The sequence below is a fragment of the Scyliorhinus torazame genome, chromosome 10, assembly GCF_047496885.1.
Source record: "Scyliorhinus torazame isolate Kashiwa2021f chromosome 10, sScyTor2.1, whole genome shotgun sequence".
NCBI lineage: Eukaryota > Metazoa > Chordata > Chondrichthyes > Carcharhiniformes > Scyliorhinidae > Scyliorhinus > Scyliorhinus torazame.
The window spans coordinates 205246675-205267639 of NC_092716.1; the positions used below are offsets into that span (position 1 = coordinate 205246675).

The 20965-nt window shown below is 46.4% G+C and overlaps 1 protein-coding gene across 5 annotated transcripts in view; it reads right to left on the reverse strand.

Moving 5' to 3' along the window:
- The window catches only part of ush1c (Usher syndrome 1C), a 420683-nt gene that overhangs the window by 342858 nt on the left and 56860 nt on the right, over positions 1 to 20965 (reverse strand). For all 5 annotated transcript variants that reach the window (XM_072466296.1, XM_072466295.1, XM_072466293.1 and 2 more), the window contains exons 3-4: positions 14800 to 14943; positions 2581 to 2719 (exon numbers count right to left, since the gene is read on the reverse strand). In XM_072466296.1, the coding sequence (XP_072322397.1) occupies positions 2581 to 2719; positions 14800 to 14943 (283 nt within the window). The remainder of the gene's footprint in view (positions 1 to 2580; positions 2720 to 14799; positions 14944 to 20965) is intronic.

Consider the following 20965-nt stretch of genomic DNA (forward strand, 5'->3'; position numbering starts at 1 on the left):
CCGGCCAACCTTCACGACGGCCGACATTCGCGACCTATGCCGGCCGACATTGGCACAATTAATGAATCCATACCGTAAAAAATCGTCGCTACACTGCTTTGTGCCTGTTTTCAGCTTCTTCTTAATGGACTGTTCATGAGAGGCCCTGAAGCTCACACCAGCACTGCTTTGTTATGTTGTGGACCCTCCTGAACACTCACGCCAGCACTGCTTTGTCCTGCTGTGGAATCTCCTGAGCCACTCTCTCCAGCAGGTTTAGTTGTGAGATCCTGGCCTGTTTGTGTCTCTGGCCCTCCCTTCCTTATAACAAAATGATCCATTTTAAATTTTACTTGTTTGCTGCTGACAAAATGGAGGAATTGCAATCGTGCCGGAAGCATGTGACATCAGCGCTCGGGACGCGTGACCTGCTTGCCGCTTCGCTTCAGGCAGGAAGATTACATTGAATTTTAAAAAAAATCTTGCCCTGCATTAGCCGCTGACATCAGGAGGAGCCGGTGCTTCTCGCTGGGTTCCGTGCATGCGCACTGGTCGCGGCCATCATTTTCAAAGCCGCTCACAGCCGGTATTGTTAAAAGCCGGCTGCTGCGGCTGTTGTGCGTGAATTCCCGCGATCGGGAACACCACGATGGACGGCTCCTGACACCCACCCACGGTTCACAACCCCCACTATGAAAATGCCTGGGCTGGAGGGCCAGCAATAGGCGGAGATTGACAAAGATGTTGTGGACAATAAGACAAAGAGAATGTAAGTGATAGCGGTAATGACTAAGAAGGGTGCTGACAGTGGCACATTAAGAGGTCAGAATGTGTTCATGGCAGCACCAAGGTAAGCAGTGTATCAAAGGAAACAGATGGCCCGAGTGAGGTGGGGTGGGGTGGGGGAAAGGGAGACAGTGGAGAGGAAAAAACGGATTGATGGAATAAATAAAAATGGGGTGAAGGTTGAGGAGAGAGTTTACAGTCTGAAGTTGTTGAACTCAATGTTAAGTCTAGAAGGCTGTAACATGCCTATTGGAAGATGAGATGCTTTCCTCCAGTTTGAGTTGAAAAGACAAGCGGCAGGGAGGTCTGGGTCCTGCTTGCGGATGGACCGAAGGTGTTTTGCAAAGCAGTCACCCAGTCTGCGTTTAGTCATTCCAATGTAGAGTAAACCGCATTGTGAGTACAAATGCAATAAACCAGATTGAAGGAAGTGCACGTGAAGTGCTGCCACACCTGAAAAGACTGATTAGGCCTTTGGATGGTGAACAGGGAGGAGGTATGAGAAGTGGCCGTGGAAAGAGGGTGAAGGTGTTGGGGTTGATGGAGTAATGGACCAGGGTATCCTGGAGTCTCTACGGAATGCTGACAAGGAAAGATGTGTTTGGTGGTGGCATCATGCTGGAATTGGCTGATGGATGATTTACAGTTCTCTCTATCTTTGACAAAGAGTTATCCAGACTCGAAATGTTAACTCCATTACCTCTTATCAAAACATGTCGGCTGATGCACGATCAATTACAATCAAAGACGAGGTTGTATCATAACTGAAGGCTTTAATCGACTAGAACTGTTCCCCAGCAGCTTCGGTACAGAAAATGAGGGCTGCTGGGACGGCACCGGTTCTTATACCCCGCCTGTCAGGGTGGAGCTACGTACAAAACAGCCAATGGTAAACTCCTAGGTTTAACCAATGGTCTTCAGCCTCTCGGACTGTAATACCTGATAATACCACATCGGCTTTGTTGTGAAACCTATAAAATTAAGGTAAAGTGCTTGCTATCACCCACAAATAAAAGCTATCTTGCATCTGAAAGATGTCAGGACATCATTTTGTTAAGTGGTGAACTTATTTCCTGTATGGAAGTGCATTTTTGTGTTTTCACTATCATCACTGACATTCACCTACCCTGAGATTTCCACAGCTGAGAATCCTCATGGCGAAGCTGCTGTCTATTCTGCCATCACAATAGAGTAGGTTGGGACAAGAGGAAGGAAAAGCCGGAGGCAGCAGTCTGTCAAGGGCCAGGACTGTCCTGAGCCTCCCACTGTTCAGCAGACTGAATCAAGGGAGGAGGAACCAGCAGAGGGACAACCAGGGGAGTGGCAGCTGGTGATGACCAAAAAAGAAGAGGGTGCCAAATCAGTTCTCAGATCAGTGGCAAGAGGTGACTCACTTCTGGCACGGATGGCTGGGACTATTGTGACTAAGGAAAGGAAGAGGTGGTACCCACAGAAGTGGCAAAGCACTAAGGAGCTGAAGAGGAGAAACCAGAGCTCAAAAATAAGAAACAGTAAAGAGGTCAATGCATCCCAATCTCAAAGTAGGAAGTCAGGAGCAGGGAAGCATTCTGTGCTTCCCAGCTCCAGAAAACTGGGAGCAAACAACACCCTTCAGTGAGAATGGATTGGAAAGACGTCTCTCAGAGGGGTCAGCCCTCATCTCACTCTTTGCACGAACCACCTGATGTTAACCAGGGTGGAACAATTCTAGTGGGATGGACCAGGATGATTTTCTTTGCCCAGCACAAGTGAGACTACTTGTGAACATTATGGACATGCAGGAGTTCACCTCTCCTACATGACAGCCATCCTTACCTGGAGGCCTACGTTGTCTGCCTGCCCTCCTTTTACTAACTGAGAGATGAAGAGGCCGCAGTTAAACTCCAAGCCACCTCGCACACTCAGGCCGAGTCCTTCTGGATGTGTTCTGTCCAAACGCACCTCTTTCAATTTCCTTCAGGGGTAAAAAAAAGACATTGAATTCCACAGGTGAGCAAATTGAATTTATATGAAAGCCAATTCCTTTGTACATTGGCAAAGTAGATCTTCTGTGCCCAGCCTCATGTTACACAACTACATGGGGCTACATTGCAGAAGAAGTGAACAATTAGTTCAGCAAACATCTTTCTCAGCTTCAATTTCAAACTTAAATTATTAGTGAATGTTTTTTGCCTATTTATTTAAAAATATTTAAATCAACACCATATACAATTTCTTGTTACTTGTTTAGATTTTCTCTTCTTTGTGTTATCATTTGGAATAAGTACAAGCAAAGCTCCATGAGCATAAGGCCTCTTAATTGGCCTTCTGGAAAGGATTGCTGTAATGTTTGCAGTAACTGCTTAAGTTGTTAGACATTCATTCCTTATTCTGATCTTCTTCAAGTAAAATGTACACATTTTGTGGGCAAGAAATAGTAACTACCACTTTTGCTCTTTATAGTAAGTTTTTGCTTAGAAAATTCATGTTAAAATTTGTACAAGATGCATGCCCCAAACTAGCCTACAGACCTTGGCAAACCTACTTAGTAATGACCCAAGAAACTGATCAAACATGACAGAACATTTTTATACACAGAAATGTTGTAACAGAGGAACAGCAATGCCAGGGGTTAGCAAGTTCACCACATTTATATATACACACATATACATGAACCAATGGTAGATTTTCATTTAAAAGTGGAACAATGTCATTGGCCTTGAATATTATGTTTCTTCAACAATGCACTTAATGTTTATCTTTTACCTTTGTGTAAAGTTCAGAATATGCAGTAATATGGTGCCAAATGTGCCAGGTTTGCTATAACATTAAGCAGCACTGGAAATTGAGAAGTCTGCTGGGTACGATAACACTGTTGCAGTTCGAGGCTTTTATAACACTGAGGACAGTGTTCTTGGAACTCAAAGCTTGGTTGAAGCTTTTGGAATTTGACAGCATTTGGTTGAGCGTTCTGAGATTCTGCAACAACAGTGTGGAGTCCTGGAATGTGGGAAGCAAGAGTTGGCAGAATTGGAGAAGGTGGTGGTAGAAGGTAGGGGGAGCATACCTAGCTGGGGATTCCTGGTGCTAGCACGAGTGGCTCATGTGATGCACCAAAATCTAGCAACACTGAGGAGGATTGCTGGATTTTGACAGCATTTAAGCGATTCTAGGCTTGGCAGCCCTAGAGGGGGAATCCTGTGGAATGCCAGCACTGGCAAATAAATAAGTGGAATAAAGGCCACATTTTATGTTGAAAATGATTTTACTTATTGAGTCGGCCAAAACCACTGCATAGGCAAAAAGACTGAACAACAGCATTTCAAATGACGTAAAAGCAACTTCTAAGATGGCTGAACATTTACATATCTGGATCTTACAAATTCCAAACCCATTACCACAGAGCCAGCCTGTCTCGAAATAGCCCACCAGAGGCAAACAATTTTATTGAGTGTGAATTGTCGTGTTAAGCACAGTAAGATAACACGGGCTGCAACTGTATGCAGCTTTACCTGAGAGATACTCCACATCTTGAAGTTAGTTCAATATGATTTATTGAACCTGTCACACAGTTAGCTCAGTCCTCTGTGAGTTTGACTCTCTGCTAACCTAGTGTGATTAATCTGTCTGACTGAACCAGACTCGTTCTTAGCCACGTACTGTAGGAGTTATATGATATGTACACCCTGACTCACACTGCAGATGTCACCAGTGGAAAGAGGCGGTGTGTGAGTGCCTCGTGCCTTTTATAGTGGGAATCCACCCCCAAGTGTTCTGCCTGCTGATTGGTTATGTCCTGTTCTCTGTATTCATTAGCTGCCTGTTTGTATCTCATTATGTGCATGTCTGCATATCATGACATGAATGACCCATCTTTTGAACCATTCAAAAAACATCCAAGTATCAGCTGTGCAGTCAGCTGGGTGTGGACCAAGCCAATAGATGTAAACATTTAGACAATGGATCCTGACTAAGAATGGAACGTCTCAGGCCATAATCTAAAATTCTAAACATTGAATCTGGAATTTGCTTGCTATGGCAATGTTTGGGTAACTCATCAGCTTGTGAGGGAAGATCATGTGATGAGCTAATCAACCCACTTTGTGTTTTAAGATGATGCTTTTCTCCAGGCCAGTCAGATAAAGACTACGGCTAATGTCTTAAAAAATCAACCCAATGGCTGGTGATTGCAGAAGAAAAGATGGAGATGAAAAAGTTTTAAGTGGACTTAATTTAATGTTTCTGTGCCTGGAAGGGTAAATCCTACAGTCAGATTCATGCTGGACAAAGGTGTTTGTATGTGAGGAGTTAAATTCCTGTTGTGCTTAAAGGGCCACAGCGTTTAGAATAAAGAGAGGCAGTGGCATAGTGGTATTTAGCTACGATGGCGGAGTGATTTAGGCGTTGGACTTTAAGTATAATGGGGTTTCCCCGCTCAGGTTCCGACCCTGCTCGCAGCGACTGTGATTCGAAATGTTCAGGGCGGCATGGTAGCACAGTGGTTAGCGCTGTTACTTCACAACACTAGGGACCCAGGTTCGATTCTTGGCTAGGTCACTGTCTGTGTGGAGTCTGCACATTCTCTCCGTGTCTGCGTGGGTTTCCTCCGGGTGCTCCGGTTTCCTCCCACAAGTCCCGAAAGGCATTCTTGTTAGGTGAATTGGACATTCTGAATTCTCCCTCAATGTACCCGAACAGGCGCCAGAGTGTGGCGACTAGGGGATTTTCACGGTAACTTCATTGCAGTGTTAATGTAAGCCTACTTGTGGCACTAATAACGATTATTATTCTTATCGCTGGACAAGTAATCCAGAGATCCAGAGCCATGCTCTGGGGACCCAGGTTTGAATCTTGCCATGGCAGATGGTGACATGTGAATTCAATTAAAAAAAAACTTGGAATTAAAAGTCTAAAGATGACCATGAAACCATTGTCGATTGTCATAAAAATCCACCTGGTTCACTAATGTCCTTTAGGGAAGGAAATCTGTTGTTCTTACCTGGTCTGGCCTACATGTGACTCCGGACCCACTGTAATATGGTTGTCTCTTAAATGCCCTCGGGGATGGGCAATAAATGCTGGCCAAGCCAGCGGCGCCCACATCCCATGAACGAATAAAAATAAATAAATAAAAAGACAGAGCATGTGGGTGTTGCTTAGCAATGGGGTGTAGTAAGGTAGAGAAGCTTTTAAGTTTTAGTTTAGCTAATTTTATTGTAGTTGAAGATAGGTAGTGAAAGAGAAGGCAGTTCTCACAGCTCTGCTAAATACAGTTGGTTGAGAAAACTAGAGAGGGAACATCTCTCTCAGCTTTGCTAGAAGAAAAACTATACCACGGAGTAATGGTTAAGAAAATAAGTGCAGAGATCTGAAGAGCAGCTAGTTAGGAAACTAGAGAAATGAAGAGATGAGTCCAAGTATTCTGGAGTTAAGTGAACAGAGATCAAGGTATTCAGATGAATTCAAGGAACAGTAAAGAGTGTTCTGAGGTAAAGAGATAATTGCAGTTAGCAGCCTTCCACCAGCCAAACTGCACACAAGGGCAGCACTACATAGGAGTACAAGGCCTGGCAATGCTTAAAGAATAATGGAAAGTAGGAGGGTGATTACTTGATATTTGGATGCAATATGGAATGGCTTGGTTGTCTAACTTTGGTTTGTAATGTTTCATTTTGTATTGTAGCCAAGTGGATACTGTAATGATTAGTAAGAGAGGCAATGTATCTGACGGGACTGGTGGTAAAAGGGGCATTGAGGTCATGTTTACTTGTTTCATGGTCCCATGAGTCGATCATGGGTGTGACCATGTTGGGGGTGTGACTATGTTGATTGCCTCCTCCCTTCCTCTTATTCCTCTTCTTCATTGTCCTTGTCCTCTTTAAGAACTTTGGAAACCGAAAGGTGAAATAAATGTCAGCGGGGGAGTGGAGGTGTGGGGGGAAATTGAGTAGGCTGCCTTATAACTTCAGTGCTGGGACCACCAGACAAACAATTTGTTTCAGAATTTCAAAGCAATGGCCAGATGGCATCTTGAATGCTGCACTTGTTTCTGACCCACAACAAAACAAGGAGCAGGTTGAGTTCAAGGGGTGTAGCGCACAAAGACTCTGAGAGACGAATAGAGTGAAGTCGATGAGGCTTTATTAAGCGTGACTGTTCCCCCGCAGTTCAGTAGTAGACTGGCCTGCGGGGGAGGACTCCTAGTTCTTATACTCCGCCTTCAGGGCGGAGCTAGAGGTCAACGGCCAACCAGGACCCGGGATCTGTCAGCCAATGACATCACGGCTTCACAGTCCCACATGACCCCTAATGCATACTACCACATTCACCCCTTGTTAAAAATGAACCCGGCGGGGTGATGCTTCGCATGGTGGTAAGGGTTTACAAGGCTGGTCCTGGGAGGAAAACTTTTGATTGTTATTACAGTATGTACAAGGTTTTTGTTTCGAACTATTTACAGTAATCGTCAGGAGAAAAAGACAAAATGTTCTCGTTAAAAGTCCACATATTGTAGTGTTAGATCGACGCCACGAGTCGGTCGGGCGGTCTGGTCGCCCGTGTCGATCGCCTCGGCCCCGGTGGTGGTGGTGGTGCTTGTTCCGGTGTTGTCGTCTCCGGGAGCCTTACAGTTTCAGCTTGGGCTTCACTCCTGGTCGGGCCTGGGAGGAGGACCGATCCTCCTGGGAAGGTGGCGGTCGCGGGGTGCGCCGGTGGCAGGGAGGGGGTGATTGGTGTCGGGGGGGGGTGTGTGTGTTGCCGGCGGGCGCCAGATCTCGCAGGGAGACCGTGTCCTGTCGGCCGTCGGGGTACTCCACGTAAGCGTACTGCGGGTTCGCGTGAAGGAGGTGAACCCTTTCGACCAACGGGTCCGACTTGTGCGCCCGCACATGTTTTCGGAGCAAGATGGGTCCTGGGGCCGCCAGCCAGGTCGGTAGCGACGTTCCAGAGGAGGACTTCCTGGGGAAGCCAAGGAGGCGCTCATGAGGCGTTTGGTTAGTGCTAGTACACAGTAGTGACCGGATGGAGTGGAGGGCGTCCGGGAGGACCTCCTGCCACCGTGAAACTGGGAGGTCCCTGGACCGTAGGGCCAGTAGGACGGTCTTCCAGACCGTGCCGTTCTCCCTCTCTACTTGCCCGTTCCCCCGGGGGTTGTAGCTGGTCGTCCTGCTCGAGGCTATACCGTTGCTGAGCAGGAACTGGCGCAGCTCGTCACTCATGAAGGAGGACCCCCTGTCGCTGTGGACGTATGCAGGGCAACCGAATAGTGTGAATATGGTGTTCAGGGCTTTAATGACTGTGGCCGCGGTCATGTCAGGGCAGGGGATGGTGAATGGGAAGCGGGAGTACTCGTCCACCACATTAGGGAAGTATGTGTTGCGGTCGGTGGAGGGGAGGGGCCCTTTGAAATCCAGACTGAGGCGTTCAAAGGGGCGGGAAGCCTTAATCAGGTGCGCACCATCCGGCCTGAAAAAATGCGGTTTGCACTCTGCGCAGATGTGGCAGTTCCTTGTGACTGTACGGACCTTCTCCAAAGAGTATGGGAGGTTGCGGGACTTAATGAATTGGTAGAACCGAGAGACCCCCGGGTGGCAGAGGTCCTCGTGGAGGGTTTGGAGGCGGTTAATTTGTGCGTTGGCACATGTGCCGCGGGATAGGGCATCGGACGGCTCGTTCAGCTTTCCGGGACGATACAAGATCTCGTAGTTGAAGGTGGAGAGCTCGATCCTCCACCTTAAAATCTTGTCATTTTTAATTTTGCCCCGCTGTGCATTATCGAACATGAAGGCTACCGACCGTTGGTCCGTGAGGAGAGTGAATCTCCTGCCGGCCAGGTATTGCCTCCAATGTCGCACCGCTTCCACTATGGCTTGGGCTTCCTTTTCCACTGAGGAGTGGCGGATTTCTGAAGCGTGGATGGTTCGGGAGAAAAAGGCCACGGGTCTGCTCGCTTGGTTAAGGGTGGCCGCTAGAGCTACGTCGGAGGCGTCGCTCTCGACCTGGAAGGGGAGGGACTCGTCGATGGCGCGCATCGTGGCCTTTGCGATATCCGCTTTGAAGCGGCTGAAGGCCTGGCAAGCCTCTGTCGACAGAGGGAAGGTCGTGGTCTGAATTAGGGGGCGGGCCTTGTCTGCATACTGGGGGACCCACTGGGCGTAGTATGAAAAGAACCCCAGGCAGCCTTTTAGGGCTTTTGAGCAGTGCGGGAGGGGAAATTCCATGAGGGGCGCATACGTTCGGGGTCGGGGCCTATTATCCCATTGCGCACTACGTAGCCCAGGATGGCTAGCCGGTTTGTGCTAAAAACGCACTTGGCCTCGTTGTACGTGAGGTTCAAGGCTTTAGCGGTCTGGAGGAATTTTTGGAGGCTGGCGTCGTGGTCCTGCTGATCGTGGCCGCAGATGGTTACATTGTCGAGATACGGGAACGTGGCCCGCAACCCGTGTTGATCAACCATTCGGTCCATCTCTCGTTGGAAGACCGAGACATCGTTTGTGACGCCAAATGGGACCCTTAGGAAGTGGTATAATCGCCCGTCTGCCTCGAATGCTGTGTACTTGCGGTCACTTGGGCGGATGGGGAGCTGATGGTAGGCGGACTTGAGGTCCACGGTGGAGAAGACTTTATATTGGGCAATCCGATTGACCATGTCGGATATGCGGGGGAGAGGGTACGCGTCCAGTTGTGTGTACCTGTTGATGGTCTGGCTATAGTCTATGACCATCCTTTGCTTCTCCCCTGTCTTTACTACTACCACCTGTGCTCTCCAGGGACTATTGCTGGCCTGGATTATGCCTTCCCTCGGTAGCCGCTGGACTTCGGACCGAATGAAGGTCCGGTCCTGGGCGCTGTACCGTCTGCTCCTAGTGGCGACGGGTTTGCAATCCGGGGTGAGGTTTGCAAACAAGGATGGGGGTTGAACCTTGAGGGTTGCGAGGCCACAGATAGTGAGTGGGGGTATTGGGCCGCCGAATTTGAAGGTTAGGCTCTGCAGATTGCACTGGAAGTCTAATCCCAGTAATGTGGGGGCGCAGAGTTGGGGAAGGACGTAGAGCCTGTAGTTTTTGAACTCCCTCCCTTGCACCGTTAGGGTAACTATGCAAAAGCCTTTGATCTGTACGGAGTGGGATCCTGCAGCTCGGGAAATCTTTTGTGCGCTGGGACGGATGGTCAAAGAACAGCGTCTTACCGTGTCGGGGTGGATAAAGCTCTCCGTGCTCCCGGAGTCGTCCAGGCATGGTGTCTCGTGCCCGTTTATCAGCACCGTTGTCGTCGTCGTCTGGAGCATCCGGGGCCGAGCTTGGTCCAGCGTCATTGAAGCCAGACGTGATCGTAATGGTTGAGCGTCTTCTTCGAACCCCGTGGAGCCGTCGACACTGGGGTCCGTTGTTGCCGTCCAAGATGGCGTCGGGGGTGAACAAGATGGCTGCCCCCATGCATCGCACATGGCATGGCTGGGGGGTCACAAGATGGCGGCGGGGGTGGACAAAATGGCCGCCCCCATGCGTCGCACAGGTCTGGGGTGGTCCAAGATGGCGGCGCCCCTCCTCCCCTCGTGGTGGCCGGGACCCAAAATGGCGGCGCCTGCAGGTCGCACATGGGGCGCTGGGGGGGTTGGGGAGCGTTAGGAACACGCAGGACTCCCTCTTCTCTGGGGACAGCGGTGGCCGGGACCCAAAGTGGTTGCGCCGGCGGGTCATACATGGGGCACGGGGGGGGGGGGGTTGGGGAGCATTAGAGACGCGCAGGACTCCCTCTTCTCCGGGGAGAAGCCTGCGGGTCGTACGTGGGGCGCTGGGGGGGGTTGGGGAGCATAAAAGGCGTGCAGGGCTCCTTGTTCTCCCGGGACAGCGGCGACCTCCCGGGACCGGCACACAGCCGCGAAATGGCCCTTTTTCCCGCAGCTCTTACAGATCGCTGCGCGGGCCAGGCAGCGCTGCCGGGGGTGTTTCGCCTGGCCGCTGAAATAGCAGCGGGCTCCCCCGGTGCGACTTGGCGTTTGAACCACGCACGCCTGTGGGGCGTCCGGGGGGGGGGGGTGGTGGGTTTGTCGTGACGGGTGCGTACGGAGCCCAATGGGCTGCCGCGCGGTTGGGACCGTAGGCGCGGGCGTTTCGCGCGGCCACGTCCAGGGAGGCTGCTAGGGCCCGTGCCTCTGAGAGTCTAGCGACTCTTTTTCTAAAAGTCTTTGGCGGATTTGGGAGGAGTTCATACCTGCCACAAAAGCATCGCGCATTAACATGTCCGTGTGTTCATTTGCGTTCACCGGCTGGCAGCTGCAGGCCCGTCCCAAAATTAGTAGCGCAGCGTAGAATTCATCTATCGATTCTCCGGGACTTTGCCGTCTCGTTGCGAGTTGATAGCGAGCGTAGATCTGGTTTACTGGGCGAACATAGAGACTTTTTAGTGCTGCGAACGCCGGCTGGAAATACTCTGCGTCTTCGATGAGAGAGAAAATCTCCATGCTTAACCTCGAGTGCAGGACCTGTAGTTTTTGGTCTTCTGTGACCTGGCTGGGGGCCGTTCTGAGGTAGGCCTCGAAACAAGTCTGCCAGTGCTTGAAAGCTGCTGCTGCGTTCACTGCGTGGGGGCTGATCCTCAGGCATTCCGGGATGATCCTGAGCTCCATAGTCCTTTAGGCACGCTTAATAAATTGTAGCGCACAAAGACTCCGAGAGACGAATAGAGTGAAGTCGATGAGGCTTTATTAAGCGTGACTGTTCCCCCGCAGTTCAGTAGTAGACTGGCCTGCGGGGGAGGACTCCTGGTTCTTATACTCCGCCTTCAGGGCGGAGCTAGAGGTCAACAGCCAACCAGGACCCGGGATCTGTCAGCCAATGACATCACGGCTTCACAGTCCCACATGACCCCTAATGCATACTACCACAAGGGGTAAGTTGTAAGGGGTAAGTAGTAATTAAACTTAATTTTGAGGCTAATTTCAGGCTAAATTAGATCTTTATTCTAGTAATTAAAAGCGGCTCTTTTTGATAGGGTGTAGTTTAGTTGCATTTCTAATACAGGAGTCAGCTGAGTCACTCTCAGCTGAAGCTGGTTAACTGAACAACTGGTTTCATCCAATTTCAAAAGCATTGTTTTGGGGTCCATAAAAACTTGTGCTGCTTGGCTAAACGAGAGTGCTTTTGGAGATCTGATAGAGGTACACAGAATTATGAGAGGCACCATTAGGGTATATTGTAAGAATCTTTTCCCCATGAGAGATGCCTGAGATCAGAGGGCATAGATTTAAGGTGCGGAGTAAGTGGTTCAGAGGAGACCTGAGGAAACATATTTTCAGCCAGAGGGTGGTGGAAATATGAACACGCTGCCTGAGAGGGTGGTGGAGGCAGGTACTCTCGCAACATTTAAGAAGCATTTGGATGAGCACTTAAATCAGCAAGGCATTACAGGCTATGGAGCAAGTGCTGGTAAATGTGGTTAATATAGGTTGGTATTTGATGGTTGGCATTGACATGGTGGGCCGAATGGCCTGTTTCTGTGCTGTATGATTCTATGACTCTGGAACTCTTAAGTATTGCAGGAGTTAAATCTATTGTCTAGATAACTTATTTGACCAACATGTTGTTTTAATGAATTTCTTTCACCGATGGTCCATTTTTATTTTCAAGCTTGAAAACCATGAGGCAAGCAAGTTCCCATCATATAATTAAAAAGTTTCAGAATTCCTGGTGTGGTTCTGTACTCATTCAAGCAACTCATGAAACAAGGAAATTAACTAGTCAACAATTCAACATTGTTTCCCTTCATAAAGAGCTTCTTATTGTGGCGAGTTCCACCGTATGATCCCAAGTGAACACATTACTGCATGAAGCATGGGTAACAATTGCAAGCATTGTGTGTACAAAAGCACTTAGAATCATAGAATTTACAGTGCAGGAGGAAGCCATTCGGCCCTTAGAAAGAGTACCCTACTTAAGCCCATGCCCCCACCCTATCCCTGTAACCCAGTAACCTCACCTAACCTTTTGGACACCAAGGGGCAATTTAGCGTAGCCAATCCACCTAACCTGCACATCTTTAGATTGTGGGTGGAAACCAGAGCACTCAAAGGAAACCCATGCAGATACGGAGAGACAGTGCAAACTCCACACAGTCAACCAAGGCAGAAATTGAACTCGTGTCTCTGGAGCTGTGAGGCAACAGTGCTAACCACTGTGCCATCATGCCGCCCCATCTCCAAACTATTTCAAAAGAACTCACTTAATATTAGAAAGCTGCCCTGCTTTTTGTATGTGAGAGAAAGTTGTTTGAGTCAGTGGCTTAATGTGCTTACCGAGGAGTTCTGTCTGACTTTTTAACTTATTAGTGTAGTTTACTGTAAAGGAGACTCTGCAATCTCCTGCTCACAGGAGGGTGCCACATGCACACAAGTGAGTATTGATTCGTGGAATCATCCCTTAGCATATTACTAAAAAATGTGTGTATTGATTTACTTATTTTCTCTCATTTTCCAACATTTTCCCACTATTAACCTGTATGTTTTATTGCATTAAAGGAGCTGTATAAGTCGTTGTTGCTGTTCAAATTCATGCTGAAGTATGATTTCAGAGGGCAGTCTGCAGAGCAGGCCACTATGCAGAGCAGGCAGTTCATAACCTCTGTGAGGGACTAAGACCTCACACAGTATATTCATACAAAGCGTATTTAGATATGCTCGTTATTTAAAAATAAATTAAAATTGAACAAAGACCTGTAAAATGGCGGAACCCATGTCTGTCTGTGACCCATTAAGAAAAGAAGCTACTTGGAAGTTTTAGAAAAACTCACACCTCTTTATCTCTGAGGAAACACTAACGACCCCTGTGAACTGTCGAGCCCAATTTCAAAGGGAGCTACACAAAGGCCAATTGCCTTCAAGAACCCAGGCTGGCCGAAGGGATAGATATCTGCTAAGACAAAGCATCCGTTTCCGATGCTCCGGCCCCTTGCTGGCATTAGGATCAAGGTTCGCACTCCGCACCAGCAGGAGGATGCAAATTGGTTGTTCGGGAGAGAATTGGTGCAGGGCCTGACAAGTGTGTACCTGACACAATGGACCTCGCTTTGGGCCAAGGGGGTAACTCCTTAATGGTGAAACTAACAGTACGCACACAACTCATCTTTGATGTGGTCCAAGAGCTGTCAATCAAAGATTGATGTGAATAAACATTGGTTAGTTTCACAGCTGACCACTTTAAAGTCACTCAAGCATGAAGTGAATGGAACAATACAGACAGCTGGGTGTGTGTTGAAGTTGTCAATCACAGCCTAGTAAAATCAGTATCAAAAGAGAAATGAATGAATGACTTGCAGATCCAAGATCTGAGGGAGTTTAAACCCAGCTGACTGGAATCAGGAATTGATAGGTGCTGCTTCCTCTGCCTGAGCCACCAGGTATATTGCCCAAATGAGTTTTAATAATAATAATCTTTATTATTGTCACAAGTAGGCTTACATTAAACTGCAATGAAGTTACTGTGCAATTCCTCTAGTCGCCACATTCGGTTCCGTTGGCCCCGAGGGGGGGGGGGGGGGGGGGGGGGCATCGGCAGGGGCTGGGGGGCGGTGGTCCGGGGGTGGTGAGGATTGTTACAGGGGGACACTATCTGGCCGGGACCGTGCTCGGACGGTGCCATGTTGTATGGCGCGACCGCTGCAGGTCACCACCATGCACATGCCCATTTTCCATCCATTTCTGTCGGGAACGCCGGGGTTTGTACGTAGCGCGGCTGCTAGCCTCCCACCAGGCAGAACATTGGTGCAGGGGCGCCGCCGATTTTTTCATCATAAAGCTAGGCACGTGCTCTGGACATAGGGCTGGATTCTCCGATCCTGCGGTTAAGTCCTTTGGAAAGATAAAAGTAAGATACTAGCCCAGCAGTACTGTTGTATTAGCACAGTAAAATAAGTGTGGTGGACTTCTTGTTGCCTAATTATGAAAACCATTGGGATTTCTTTAAAGTGGATGTTTAAACATTCATGAAACACATTCAAAGTTATATTACTATTTTTAAAATTCAGGCTGCCTTGGTTTCCTTCTTACAATCTTCACCTTACCGTGATCGTTTTGGTGTCAGGTTATCATATTCCACTTGGTGTTTTAGTGGGATAAGTGGTCGGATCGCATCAAGCATTGGCAGACGACTTGGCTCATTTATCACCAGTTTTAGGTCTCCAACCAAAACAGGGAGATCCATAGATCTGAGAGACAGAGAACAAAGTTGGCCAGAGCTAAAACAATACATTCTCTATTTCTGTTTCTCCCACTTTATCTCATCATAATTCCACTTATTGGACTCACTTTATCCATCTCCAGATTTTTCTGTCTCTTTGAACATTTATATCGATACTGCCAAGTGATTCAACAATGATCATTTCACTATTTTGCACAAAGAGATACTGTCTCATTGATCCTCCCCCTTGCCTGTCCCACCAGCGTTTGCAAAATAACATATTCATTGTGTGGAACATAAATGTAGATGCACACATAATTTTCACGATATGTTAAAACTGGTCTAAAGTTTTTTAATAATCAGCTATGTTTCAAATCATTAATATATTTTATTGAAAGCAATTGTTCACATTATTATCTCTGGACAATTCAGTATTCCAGTACCACAAAAATAAAATTAAAGGTCAGAAAACATGTACCAGAAGGGAAGTCTGGCAGACTGCTGGGGAATCAATATTGTCACGATACTTGATTTGTGTATTGAGTACACGAAACAACAACTTGAGGGGCCATAGAATCTACCACTGCTCTTTTTCTTTTGTTAAGGTAAGTTCATGGTGGAACATGTCAGAAAGAACTGCGGAATCAGAATTCAGCATTTTAAAAAGGGAAGTGGGTGAATTTAAAATATACAATAAATAAAGGGTATGGGAATATGGTGAAGGACAGTCAACATTTAAGGGCAGAACAGACCAGTTAAAATTTCAGGTGCAGGCTTTGCAAGAACTGTAAAAGCGTACAGATAAACAAAGGGATGGGACAGAGGGAAGATAGAAGATCATTTAAAAAAAATAATATTAGCAGCTGTATGACAAAATTGATTGTGCAACTGAGGAACCAAACCCCAACTCTGCATCCAGGAATTCAAAAACCATGTACAGAAACATGACTGGTGCTTATATACATTGATTTGAATTGCCTAACACAAAGTTGGTTTAAAATGACTTGAGTTTCATTTTGTTTCTTCAATTAAATGTGTCCGATACTGACTCATAAAGTTTCAGAGGAAAATAAGTAACTAAGAACACGATGTACCGGTATACCAATGCAATGTATGATGTAGTATTCAAACACTGGTTCACCCCACATCTTTCACTCTTAGGCTTACCATAACATATATGTCAAGTGTCGACCAGGTCCTCCCCACAATGGCATTGGAGGACAAGACACCTCAGACAACGCTCACATACCTTTTCGTGCCCACTTCAATTAGCATAAGCAAGCATACTTGCCTACTTATATACAGAAGAACAGTAGAGAAGTAATGAACTGAACAGCGCAGAAACTTTCTCAAAACCTCATCAAATATTTTTTGAGCTTCTTTAAAAATTCATTTACGGGATGTGGGCTTTGCTGGCAAGGCCAGGATTTATTTCCCATCACTAGTTGCCCTTCAGAAGGTGGTGGTGAGCTGCTTTCTGAACCGCTGCCACCCTTGAGGTGTAGGTATACCCACAGTGCTGTTAGGAAGGGAGTTCCAGGATTTTGACCCACTGAAAGTGAAGGAACGGCGATATATTTCCAAGTCAGGGCGGTGAGTGACTTGGAGGGATGGTGGGGTTCCCAGGTATCTGCTGCTCTTGTCCTTCTAAATGGTTGTGGTCGTGGGTTTGGAAGGATCCAAATGGCAGCCCCCAGCTGCATAACTATAACTATAAGGTTCATGGTGGAAAATATAGGAGGGATGTCAGAGGCAGGTTCTTTACTCAGAAAGTGGTTGGGGCGTGGAACGCACTCCCAGCTATGGTCGTGGAGTCAGACACTTTAGGAACTTTCAAGCGGTTATTGGATAGGTAGAATGAGTGGGAGCAGGTTGATTTGATCTTAGTTTCAGACTAGTTCGGCACAACATCGTGGGCCGAAGGGCCTGTACTGTGCTGTACAGTTCTATGTTCTATGTTCAAAGGAACCTTGGTGAGTTATTGCAGGCCAATCAGGTCAAATGATTGTTCGGGAATCTTTAAATTTTCAATATTGCATTCTTTACAAGTAAAGTAATCTTCAAAATTGAAATTTGAAAAGAACCACCCCCTACTCTGCCCAATCTCCTTCAGAATCACAGAATAATACAGTGCAGAAGAGGCCCTTCGGCCCATCGACTCTGCACCGATGCATCCTCGCAGCCTCATTTTTTGGGGGGTTCTAAACAGTGTATAATTGGATCATTATAATTAATTCCAGTCAGTAAGTGGAAAAGTTCATGAAAGGGTGAAGCATTGAGTTCAGGGTTGAGTTTAGGGTTAGCTAAAGGATTCAGTCAGTGATTATTGGAAAGAGAGGCAGCTATTGGTCAGGGGTCAGTGTAAAAAAGCTATGAGTCCAGAAATCTAATCATCAACCAATCCTCTAATATCGGCTATACCCTTGCTGTACTTTGTTACAGCTCGGCTAACTTGATTTATGCAAATTTGCACAAGTATTTTCAGAGGCTATTTCAAAGAATGTCTAACGCCTTGACACAAAGTGTGCGCTGTGGAAAAATAATAAATAAATAAAAAGGCAGAGAAAATTAAAGTTATTATGTTATTGCTGTGAATTTCAATAACCTTGCGCAGGCAGTAAATTATTAAGAACTGATGATTCACAGATGATGCAAACACTGCAGGGCTTTGCTTTATGAATGGCAAAGGCAATTAGGCAAACTTCAATGAAACTGAATCGGAAAAGACCACTGAGGAACAACACCGGTTCTCTCTACAAAGATCACATGGAAACTTTGCCAACGTCTACATTTCAGTTTCTTTTGTGTTTCTCTTATTCAAGTAATGAATGGAAACAATATATCTTACAAAACATTTCTGTGGCAGTAGAAAACTAATAACCCATTTCAAAATAATTATTTTATGCAGAATAAAGTTAATCAATTCTCTCTCCATTGCGTCATTCTGTAGTTAAAAAATTTAATGTCAAAGTATGTTGGCTTAGTTCCTTGATTTGGCAGGTAGGGCTTAAAATATTTTTAAGCGAATTTTCTAATATCACAATTAATGCTGCACTTTGCGATTATGGAAGTGCAACCACATGCTTGAATGTATATTTTATATGAAATAATTATTCACTGCACAGTGTTTATTGGTGTGCATTTTAATCAAGTTGGATTTTATAGTGGAGCTGGTTTGTGATTGGTTTGAGCTTAAAGCTATGCAACAGGTCAGTGACCCGAATTATGTCACCAGCTCCACAAACTGTATCAGCGAAAGTAGAGATTTGCACACACATAAAACTCTACTTCTAGATATCCAAATGGCATGAAAGTTTTAATCTTGGCAAAGAGGCAGTGAATTAAGGATCTGCCTGCTAGAATTAAAAGGGTTTAAATTGAAGAGTAAATGTTTCCACGTAATCTAATTAACCCTTAAGAATTCAATGTTTAAACTGAATTCAAAATTACCATGGTGGGATTTGAAATATTCATTATTATTCCACACCATGGGTATACAAATTAATAACATAACCACTAGATGACTATACCCCAAATCAGCACATTAATACACTAGAAACTTTCAAACAGGTGCTGAATCATATCTTTACTAATATGTTTAAGTATTATGACTTTCAAAATATAATGTTTCCTCTTAGATATAGATATATGAATGTATGTTAATTATAAAATGTTCATTTCCAAGGTTTCATCACTTTGTGTAAAAATATAAACAGGGCAGATTGATAATGATCGTCATAATCAGCTCTTTTGAGTTAACATTGGGTTGGATTCTCCGTTGCGAATTTGGCACGCCACTCACTGGCGGCGGGATTCTTTACTCCCGCTGCTTGTCAATCGGAGTTCCCATTGAAGCCACTGCGCCGGGTAACCCATGGGCGGGGGTGCAATGCCAGCAGCGTCAGAGAATCCCGCCACCAGTGAACGGCTAGAGAATTCTGGTCACTATTTTTTTCTTTTTTTCACGGGATGTAAGAGTCACCGAGTAGGTCAGCATTTTAAAATTATTTCACAGGATATAGGTGTTGCTGGCTTGACCAGCATTTATTGCTCATACCTAAATGAAGAAGATGGTGTTGAACCATCTTCTTAAGCAGCTGTAGTCCATGTGGTGCAGGTACACCCACACTGCTATTAGGAAGGGAGTTCCAGTATTTTGACCCAACCACAGTGAAGGAAGGGCAATATAATTCCAACTCAGGATATTGTGTGGCTCAAAGGGGAACTTGCAGGTGGTGGTAGTGTTCCCATGCACCTGCAGCGTTGTCCTTCTTCGTGGTAGAGGTTATGGGCTTAGAGGGTGCTTTTGAAGGAGCCTTAGTGAGTTGCCTCATCTTGTAGATAGTATATACTGCTGCTAGTATGCGTAGGAAGTGGAGGAGTGAACATTCAAGGTGGTGGCTGCTGTACCAATCAAGCAAGCTTCTTTGTCCTGGCTGGTGTCGAGCTTCTTGAGTGTTGTTGGAGTTGCACTCATCCAGGCAAGTGGAGAGTATTCCATCACACTCCTGACTTGTGCATTGTAGATGATGGAACCTCTTTGATGAGTCAAGAGATGAATTACTCGATACAGAATTCCGGACCTCTGATGGTGGCCCCACTTTGATGAGTCAAGAGGTGAATTACTCGATACAGAATTCCGAACCTCTGACCTGGACTTGTAGTCATAGTACTTATATGGCTGGTCTAGTTCATATTCTGGTCAATGGAAACCCCAGGATGCTGATAGTGGGAGATTCAGTAATGGTAATGCCATTGAATGTCAAGTGGAGATAGTTGGATTCCCTCTTGTTGGAGATGGGCACTGCTTGGCACTTGTATGGCACCAATGTTACAGTATTTGCCACTTATCTGCCCAAGCCGCAATACTGTCCAGGTTTTGCTCCATATGGACAGGGAGTGCTGCTGATCTGGATTCATGAATGTTGCTGAACAGTGTGCAATCATCAGTGCACTCCCCGCTTCTGACTTTACAATCATGGGAAGGTCATTAATAAAGCAGCTAAAGGTAGTTGGGCCCAGGAGAATACCCTGAGGAACTTTTGCAGTGATGTCCTGGAACTGAGATGATATTGACCTTCAACAACCACAACCATTTTCCATTGTGATAGGTATGACTCCAACCAAAGAAGAGTTTTTCCTGATTCCTATTGACTCCAGTTTTTCAAGGGCCCCTTGATGCCATACTTGGTGAAATGCTGCCTTGAAGTAAAGGGCAATCACTCTCATCTTGAGTTCAGCTCTTTTATCCATGTTTGGACCAAGGTTGTCATAAGATCAGGAGCTGAGTGTTCCTGGCTGAATCCAAACTGAGCACCAGTGAGCATGTTATTGCTGAGTAAGTGCCACTGGCACTGTCGGCAACACCTTCCATCAATTTTCTGATAATCAAGAGCAGATTGATGGGGTGGTAATTGGCCGGATGGATTTACCCTGCTTTTTGTATACAGGACATACCTGGGCAATTTTCCAATTTGCTGAGTACATGCCAGTGTTGGAGCTGTGCTGGAACAGGTTAGATAAAGGTACGGCTAGTTATGTAGTATCCAGTACTATTGCTGGAATATTGAGAGGGCCTATAGCCTTTGCAGAAGCCAGTGTCTTCAGCTGTTCTTTGATACATGTGGAATGGATCCAATTGGCTGAAGACTGGCATCTGTGATGTTGGGGTCCTCAAGAGGAGGCTGAGATGGATCACCCACTTGGCACTTCAGGCTGGAGATGGCTGCAAATGCCTTGAACTTTGCACTGATGTGCTGGGCTCCCCCATCATTGAAAAATGGGGATATTTGTGGAGCCTCTACTTCGTCCAGTTACTTGTTTAATTGTCCACCACCATTCACAGCTGGATGTGGCAGGATTGCAGAGCTGTGTCTATCACGTGCTCCTTCCACTGTTGTCCTGTGTTGTAGCTTCACTAAGTTGACACCTCATTTTTAGGAATGCCTGTTATTGCTCCTGGCAGGCGCTCTTGCACTCTTCATTAAATCAGGATTGATCCCCCGGCTTGTTGATAATGATCGGGTGGGGCATATACCGGTCTATGAAGT